General features: G+C 44.6%; 1 protein-coding gene across 1 annotated transcript; it reads left to right on the top strand.

Moving 5' to 3' along the window:
* Window positions 1-3,623: 3,623 nt before the first annotated feature.
* Window positions 3,624-8,936, top strand: EAH_00056690 (CMGC kinase, putative; the record flags this gene model as incomplete). The annotated part of the gene is made up of 7 exons (XM_013393788.1): window positions 3,624-4,437; window positions 5,134-5,438; window positions 5,980-6,299; window positions 6,442-6,591; window positions 7,006-7,124; window positions 7,308-8,090; window positions 8,401-8,936. 7 exons carry the CDS (start codon window positions 3,624-3,626, stop codon window positions 8,934-8,936), a joined length of 3,027 nt encoding a protein of 1,008 aa, XP_013249242.1.
* Between the last annotated feature and the right edge of the window lie 816 nt (window positions 8,937-9,752).

Here is a 9,752-nt window from a genome sequence, read left to right as displayed (position 1 = left end):
TATGCATAGATATATATAGATGCATATATATATATATATATACATCTGTATATAAATATGTGTATATATGTATATATATATATATATATATTAGATGTATATATATATATATATATATCTATACATATCTATGCATATATATATACATATATATATATATATGTATATATATATATATATTTATGTTGTCTGACTTTATATTTTTTGAGTATTTCTGCGAGGTGCTCTTTGAATGCACTGATTTGGTGTTTCGCTGAATGACAGTCCGAAGTCCCTCTTCGGCTGTCTGCGCATCTCCAGAGGGTCGAAGGTATATCTTTAATAAAGCGCAGATACACCTCGTTGAGACATGCAAAGGCAATCCTGATCAACATGCACACACACAAACCCTAAACAACAAACCCTAAACAACAAACCCTAAACAACAAACCCTAAACCCTAAACAACAAACCCTGAACAACAAACCCTGAACAACAAACCCTAAGCAATAAACCCTGAACAACAAACCCTAAACAATAAACCCTAAACAATAAACAACAAACCCTAAATAACAAACCCTAAACACTAAACAACAAACCCTAAACAACAAACCCTGAACCCTAAGCAGACGACATACATATACACATATGCACATACACACAAAGAAAGAAAGAAGAAACAGAGACAGAGACAGAGACAGAAGGAGAAAGAAACAAACGAAGAAACAAACAGAGACAGACAGCAGCAGGCGCGCCTAGGGTTTAGTAAGTTAATGAGGCTTTAGGGTTTAGGGTTTAGGGTTTATACCTTCGTGGGTATCTACTGTCTCCTACAGCTAAAACAGCAAGAGAATCCGGATAACGAAAAACAAATGCGCAAGACCCTTCATGCTCAACTTCCTGCTGACTCCCTACTGGAAGCTGCACATACACCCCAAACCCTAAACCCTAAACCCTAAACCCTAAACCCTAAACCCTAAACCCTAAACCCTAGAGATAGAGCCCAATGCCCTAAACCCCAAATGCAAATACACAATACGATTCATGCTCTATTTCCTGCTGATACCTCATCGGAAGCTGCATATACACCCCAAACCCTAAACCCTAAACCCGTAATGAATGCAAATGAATAACAACTAAAAACTCAGGTGTCTGTACACCTCAAACAACACACCCGGGGGATGGCGGTCCTTGCAACGAACTTCAGCCCCTCCTTTACAGTGTTGCGTTGATAGAAGGAAAAGCTGAGACGCAAACCCTAAACCCTAAACCCTAAACCCTAAACCGCAAGTCCTGAACCCTGAACCCTAAACCCTAAACCGCAAGCCCTGAACGCTAAAACCTAAACCCTAAACCGCAAGCCCTGAACGCTAAAACCTAAACCCTAAACCCTAAACCCTAAACTACCAACTAACCCTACCTCTCTTGCCCCAGCGTTATTGCAGGAAGGCTGAGGGGACGAGTGTCTAGCAGAAGGAAATCCTAAACCCTAAACCCTAAACCCTAAACCCTAAATCGGTATGTAAGGATAAAAAGGGATCCAAGTGGGGTTTGGTGGCACAAAGATTTAGGTAGCAGACGCAGCAACGCTATAGCGTCAAACCCTAAACCCTAAACCCTAAACCCCAAACCCTAAACCCTAAACCCTTATGGTGGGGTTGAGACGCACCTAGAGAGGTCATAAGCAGCGCTAAGGAAGGCGACGCTGTCAGAGCCGGCAGGGCATCGACAGACGAAAATGGCAATAAGCTTCATCCCTAAACCCTAGACCCTAAACCCTAAACCCTAAACCCTAAACCCTAAACCCTAACCCCCCCAGTCCTCTGCTGCCAGGCGGATCAGCCGCATGCAGCGGCATCTGGCGGCGCTTGAAGCCGCTGCCGTTGGTGTTTCGGGCTGCAGGTGAGAGGTGCATCCAAGGGGAAGCGAGAGCTTAGGGTTTAGGGTTTAGGGTTTAGGGTGTCTTTGCGCGGTTAGACAACGAAGCGCTCTGTATAGACACAGGAAGACAGCAGCAAAAGATATACTATTGCAGAAATAAAATAAAGATGCAGAGAGGCTGAAAAACCCTCTAGCAGCAGCAACAGAAATAAATTCTGTGGTGTACATACACCTGAGGATCGCGCTGCTGCTGCTGCTGCTGCTGCTGCTGCTGCTGTTGCTAATGAAAAGCGAAGAAACGAAGAAACGCAGAAGAATAATAAATAATAAAAAGAAAAAGAAAGAAATATTAAACAAATAAAGAAGAGCACAATATGCTACCTTTCTACACACGACCGCACGCATGCCGCCAAACCCTAAACCCTAATAAACCCTAAACCCTAATAATAAACCCTAAACCCTAGAGCCCGAAGGCGAGAGCGTTCAGGTATCCATAGCTTATGAGTTAATAACCCCAACTATAGTTTGTTTTCTTCTCTCTAAATATATATATACATCTATCTTTCTGTAGTATTAATGAAGCCTTTTTTTAAATTAGGGTTTAGGGTTTAGGGTTTAGGGTTTAGGGTTTATTGTCAATAGGGGTTCGACGATCTTGGGGCTGTTGGTCGGTGGTGGTGAAGTGCTGGGTTTGTTTGAGTTTATAACTTTTCTCTGTTAAGCATCTTGATTTTCTTCTTTTTTGTGTATTTATCTTTGTTTATTCTGCTGCTGCGGTGTACATACACCGCAGCAGCTGCAGCTGGAGCTCCCGCTGGTGGTAGTTTTTCGGCTTAGGGTTTAGGGTTTAGGGTTTAGGGTTTAGGGTTTACAGACAGCTTAAGAACATGCTCGAGCTGTCTGTCTTGTTTATTTAATCAGGAGAGAAGAACAGAGTTTGTTTCTGAGCTTTGTTCGGGGTGTGCTAATACAACATCTACACACATATATACAATATATATTATATATAATATATATTACATATATATATTATATCTAATAAATATAATATATATAGTATATATATGTATATATATATATATTATAATATAGATATGTAGATACATTTATATATTCATCTATATATCTAAACATATATATATTTATATATCTAAACAAACATATATATATATATATATATTATTTGCATTTTAGTGTATATATATATATTTATTTATTTATTTAGATTGGGTGTCTCCTTTGCTGTTATTTCTTTTCTTTTCTTTTCTTTTCTTCTCTTCTTTTATTCTTTTTCATCTCTTTTACTCTTTTTCTTTATTTTCTTTTATTCTTTTTCATTTATTTTATTCTTATTCTTTTATTTTATTCTTATTCTTTTATTTTATTTTTATTCTTTTATTTTATTTTATTCTTCTGTCTATTCTTTTTCTTTTTCTTTTCTTCTCTTCCCCCAGCCAAATTGTTTATCTCTCGCCAGCGAGAGAGACGAAGACAGAGACTAATAAAGAGACAAATAAAGAGATAAATAAAGAGATGAAGAAGGAGATACAAACAAACAAACAAAGAGAGACAAAGAAAGAAAGAAAAATAAATATATACATTTCGTTTTTCTGTTGTGTGTATTGAGGCGTACGTACACCTCAACACATCCATATTATATACATATACATATATATACATATATATATATATATATATTCTTTTTTTTCTGTTTGTTGAGGTGTACATACACCTCAACAACAGGCTTCTGATGTTGAGATTAGAATGTCTCCTCCTCTTCCTGCAGCATTTCCTCGTGTCCCTCCTGAGTCCCCGTTTACAACAACAAATAGGCTTTCGTGGTCTTTGAAGTGGAGTGGGTATCAAACTTTAGAGCTGTCTTCAGGTATTGTTTATCTCCCAGTGTATACGCAGCTAGGCAAGGGGCAATTTGGGAGGGTCTTTGAAGTTGTTCCTGCTTCTCCTCCTCCTGCTGCTGCTCCTGCTGCTGCTGCTGCTGCTGGAGGTGCAGCAGCAACTGCAACACCAACAGCAGATAATGCAGCCGCAAATTCAGGGACGCAGCAAACAACAGATGCTCCTGCTGCAGCAAATGCAGCAGCAGCAGCAGCAAATGGAGGCGACCACTTGCGCTCTGGTTCCCCACCTAACCCAGCAGCAGCAGCAGCAGCAACATCAGCAGCAGCAGGTGTAGGAGCAGCAGCAGCAGCAACTGCAGCTCCTCCTCCTCGCTTGCCTGCTTCTCAGAGATATGCAGCAAAGCTGCTGCTGCTGCCTAACTATAAACGCGAAGGTGTTACTGCCGATTTGCTGCGAGAGTTCTCGATGTATGGAGATCTAGAGACGCCAGGGTCTGAGGGTTTAGGGTTTGCTAATGTATTAAAAGTCTTCGGTATTACAAGCTGCATTCAGTTCTCTAAACCCTTTGCAGATGCCTATCTCTCAGGTGTACAGACAGCTGGCGTTCTCGTTGTCGAAAGATGTGCCTCTGACTTCGCTGCATTCGTCAGACTCCTCAACTTGCAGAAGAAATTAAACCACTCAGCACTCAAATTCTATGCTTGGCAGCTACTCAACGGTACGCCTAGGGTTTACGCTCTAGGCTCTAGGGTTTAGGGTTTAGGGGTCAGGGTTTAGGGTTTAGGGGTCAGGGTTTAGGGGTGAGGAATTAGGGTTTAGGGTTTAGGGTTTAGGGGTGAGGAATTAAGGTTTTGGGGTATGGGTGGGGTTAAGGTTTAGGGTTTAGGGGGTTTTTAGGGTTTAGGGCTTGGGGGCCGGGGTTTAGGGTTTAGGGTTTAGGGTTTACGGTAGCGCGTGGTGATTTACTGTGGTGAATAGGGTTACTAGGGTTACTAGGGTTTAGGGTTTAGTGTTTAGGGTTTAGAGTTGATTGTCGCAGGAGTTGCTCGTCTGCACGGGCGTGGGGTTGTACACCGGGATCTGAAGCCCGAAAACATTTTAGTTGCTGCTGCTGCTGTTGCTGAAGGAGAGCAGTTGCTGCAGCAAGGAGTAGGGGTTTTGAAGATTGCTGACTTAGGGATGGCGAGGAAGATGCGAGCAGTCCTGGGGCAGCAACCAGCAGGCAAGCCTCAACTCAGCTAATTAGGGTTTAGGGTTTAGGGTTTAGGGTTTAGGGGGGACGGGGTAGGGTTTAGGGTTTAGGGAGTTGGAGGGGTTGGGGCAGACAGCTGAGGGTTCAGGGAAGGGGGATTATAGCGCAGGGTTTCAATGGATTAGGGTTTAGGGTTTAGGGTTTAGGGTTTCTTTTGCTTAGGCACTCGCGCGTGGTCTTTGCCGTTCCGAAGTGTCTCTGCAGCTCCTGGGCCTCCTGCTTCGCAGCAGGATCAGCAGCAGCAGCAGGAGCAGCAGCAGCAGGAGCCCCAGCAGCAGCAGCAGCAGCAGCAGCAGCAGCAGCAACAGGAGCAGCAGGAGTATGCATGCTTAAAGGAGGGGCCCCGGGGCCCTGATGAGTGGCGCCTGCTTACAATGAGGCAGTCTGGACGCGTCGTTACTTTACCATACAGACCTCCTGAAATATTAGCTGCTGCTGCTGCTAATCAGAGTGCAGCAAAACTCCCTGTATGCTGCTGCTGCTGCTGCTGCTGCTGCTGTTGCTGTTGCTGCTGGTGCTGCTGGTGTTGCGCTGCAGTGGGTCCTGTTGATCCTCTGCACCTGCTACGATTGCTGCTGATTCTGCTGTTGCTGCTGCTGCTGCTGGTTTATTGCGTGTGGGGTTTTCAGAAGGGAAGAAGTGATGGAGGGAACGTGTTTAGGGTTTAGGGTTTAGGGTTTAGGGTTTAGGGTTTAGGGTTGTTTGTGTCTCTTGCTTCGCTTTGTTCCTGTATCTGTTTGTTGTTGTTGTTGTTTATTATTGATGTTGTAATTTGTTTCTGCATATGTACGAAGTATTTGTTCGTCTGTTTATTTGTTTGGTTTATTTATTTATTTATTTGTTGCTGTCTTGTTTGTTTGCTGCCGCTGCCGCTGCTGCTGCTGCTGCTGCTGCTGCTGCAGCTATTTTCTTTGCTGATGAAGTACCACCACTACTCGTACTCCTACTGTTTCTCGTATTGGTTTTTGTTGTTGTTGTTGCTGCTGCTGCTGCTGTGTGCATGCACAGGTTGCAGCATTTTCTTCTGCATGCGATGTGTGGTCTGTGGGAGTAATACTTTTAGAGTTATGTCTACCTCAAGCTTTATCGAGGCCTTTCAAGTGGAACTTTGCGTTTGTTCTTCACGGTGTTTGTCGTGCGGCATTTAATATGGAATTCATGATTCTTGAAAATATATTCAAAGTCCTTGGAAAACCTGCAGACCCCACACAACTCCAAGACATGCTCGCGTACGATCCCGATCCCGATCCCGATCCCGATCCCAACCCCACAATCGATCCCAACCCCACACTCCATACAACTGGTACAGGAGTCAGCGCTCATTATTCGTTTATTTTACTATTGAGTTATTTTATTATTCGTTTATTTTATTATCAATGTATTGTATTACTAATATATTCTATTAATAATTTATTTTACTATTCATTTATTTTATAATTAATTTATTTTTGTTTGTTTGTTTGCATGCAGGTTGTCTGGCGAACAGCGCGACGCTCTCTGTTCTTTTTTCGGGGCTTTTCCTTCTCTGTCTCACAACGAAAGAAAAGCTGCTTTACTGGACTTCATCTTAGAAAGAGGAGGAATACCGTTAGACGCCCTAGGCCTAGACCTTCTTGCTAGGTAATAACAAACAAACAATAATAATAATAATAATAATATTGTTATAAAATTGTAATAATATTATAATAATAATATTATACCGTTAGACGGTCTAGGCCTAGACCTGCTAGCTAGGTATTAACAAACAATAATACTATAATAATGATAATAATATATTAATAACAATAATAATATAATAATAATAATGACGATAACAATAATAAGAATATAAACCAGCAACAGCAACAGTACTATATAATAATAATAACAACAACAACAATATAATAATAATAATAATAATAATAAATCTCTGTTAATAATGAACTTCTTTGCTTGTCTCTCTTTATTATATCTTTTCCTTTGCTTGGCGTCTCTCTTTCTACTGTCCCCTTTTACTGTCTCCTTTTACTGTCTCCTTTTACTGTCTCCTTTTAGGCTGCTTCATGTGTCTCCTTCTCGGCGTCTCTCCGCGCACTCTGCATTATCCCATCCTTGGTTTCACGACTTGCCTTTTGAGCAAATGAACCGTTTAGGTCTTTCATTTCACCTCGCAGGTAAACCCTAAACCCTAAACCCTAAACCCTAGGGCTAAACCCTAAACCCTAATAATAGCAGACTCGAAGGGTTGGGGTGAAGGGCATCTGCGATATAGCGGTGTAAGAACGCACCCAGCTGTTTCAAACCTACATACTTTAGGGTTTAGGGTTTAGGGTTTAGGGTTTAGGGTTTGTGAGTAGACTTGGAGATCCCTGCATTTCGTGCTGCTCTTCCGTCTCCTCTTCGACGTTGTCTGGCTGCATTGGAAGCAAAGGGGCGTCTACCTTCCAGCACTCGCTTTGCATGTCACGCGCTGCTGCAGCAAGCCTTGCTGCAGCAGCATCAGCAGCAGCAGCAGCAGCAGAAGCAGCAGCAGCAGCAACAGCAGCAGCAAGGCGTTTGCAACAGGCGATCGGGAGATAACAACCGACGCAGCGGCAGCAGCGTCAGTGGACAGAAGATTCGAAGCAGCAGCAACAACAGCAGCAACAGCATGAGAGCAGCAGCTACTGCGGCTGCTGCTGCAGCAGCTGCAGCTCCCGCAGTGAAACAGCAGCTGCTGCTGCAGCAGCAGCAACAGCTGCACAGCAGCAGCAGCAACATTAGCAGCAGCAGCATGGCGGCTTCCTCTTCAAGCTGCAGGTCATCTGGGGGAAGAGCCTTTCGGTCCGTTGCTGCTGCTGCGTTGCAGCGAGGCAGCAACAGCACCACCAGCAACAGCAGCAGTAGCAGCAGCAGCAGCGTAAACCGCAGCAGCAGCAACAGCAATACCAGGAGGAGCGACTCTGTCTCTATCGATTCGCAGCAGAAGGGCGTCGACGCAGCACAAAGGAGACCCCGAAACATGCAGCAACAGCAGCAGCAACAGCAGCAGCTGCAGCAGCAGCAGCAGCAGCAGAGACACAAGAATGGAGTCCTTTGTCCCCAGTCAGGTGTCTCCAGAAGGCCGCAGTGTGCTGGCAGTGATGACGAGCTTGTTAGAAGTAAGATTTGTCTCTTCTTCTTTCTCTATTCAAACAAATCTGCGGTGTACATACACCGCAAATGCTGCCCTTTGCAGCTCTGCTGCTGCAGCCAGAAGTGCAGCGGAACTTCGATACAAACAAATAAACATATTAGGGGTGTATATCTACTAGATATTATATATATAATATATATAGCTTTATCTGTTTATGATATGTAATTATATATATGTATATATGTGTTTACAATTCGATGCTTTAGAGCTTGAGGGTACAGGGTTTGCGGTTTGAGGGTTTAGGGTTTAGGGTTTAGGGTTTGTTTGTTGTGCAGGTCCTTGGCGCTGCGCTCGTCCTGCTGCAGTAAGCGCCTCCACTTCGCTGCTTCCGTCTCTGCCGCTGCGGCGCCCTCTGAGTCAGAGGGGCCCCCTCTGCAGCTTATTGCCTGCAGCAGCAGCACCTGCTGCTGCTGCTGCTGCTGCTGCTGCTGCTGCAGGGAGAGGCAACACCGCCTCCCCCCGTAAGTGTCAACGAGCAGCAAGCGCTTTTGACTGTAAGTCTGAAGGAAGCACTCCTTATCATGATGCTTTATCAGAACACAGCGCTTCACCCTTAGCTGCTGCTGCTGCTGCTGCTGCTGCTGTTATCCCTGCTGCTGCTGGCGAGCAGTGCAGCAATGAGAACGTTGACTCGTCGCAAGATGCAGCCAGCATCAGCAGCAGCAGCAGCAGCAGCAGCGCTGCAGCAGCAGCCAAGAAGAGAGGGATGCAGACAGTTCGTTGTGGTGTGCCGAGTGTACCTGCTGCTGCTGGTAAGGAGCAGAAACCCCTCCGAAGAGCGAAGAGGCTGCGCAGGGGGTCTGAGACTTAGATATTTACTGCATTTCTTTTTTCTTTTTGTTAAGAGGGATAGGCAAAGAGACAACTAAAAGTTAAATTAATAATATAATAAACAAAGGAGACTCTTACTTCTTATTAGACAGAGAAGAGACAGAAACAGAGACAAAAACAAAGACAGAGACAGAAGCAGGGGCACAGAGAAGGAGACTGAAAGGGAGACAGAAAAGGAGACAGAAATAGAAAAGAAGACAGAGACAGAGACAGAGACAGAGACAGATAAGAAGACAGAGACAGATAAGGAGACAGAGACAGGGACAGAGACAGAAAAGGAGACAGAGATAGAAAAGGAGACAGAGACAGATAACGAGACAAAAACAGGGGCATAGACAGAGAGGAGACAGAGACAGACAGAAAGAGACAGAGACGAACAGATACAGAGACAGACAGAAAGAGACAGAGACATATGAAATCTGTCTCTGTCTCTGTCTCTGTCTGCATTCGCCTCTTCTTTTATAAAGAACAGCATCTCTCAACTCCTATCTCTAAATGCTGCTGCACTATGCGCTGCATCTACACCAACAGCAGCAAACCCTCAAACAACTCTTGCATTCTGCGGCTCGGGGGCCCCCTGGGGGCCCCTTTGAGATATATATGAGGGGCCCCCAGGGGCCCCATGGGGCCCCATGGGGCCCTCCGAGGGGTACCTGAGGGGCCCCCCTTAGGTGGGGCCCCCTCAAGGGGCCCCCAGGTGCGCAGGGGCCCCCCGAAGGGTATAAGAGGACCCTGGGGGCCCCCTCCGAAGTATCTGAGGGGCCCCAGACCTCTGGGGGATATATATATATATATA

This window comes from Eimeria acervulina, genomic scaffold, assembly GCF_000499425.1.
Source record: "Eimeria acervulina Houghton genomic scaffold, Eah_scaff1181, whole genome shotgun sequence".
NCBI lineage: Eukaryota > Apicomplexa > Conoidasida > Eucoccidiorida > Eimeriidae > Eimeria > Eimeria acervulina.
Note: the sequence above shows the minus strand (reverse complement) of the source record. Positions and strands in the feature narration are given on the sequence as shown.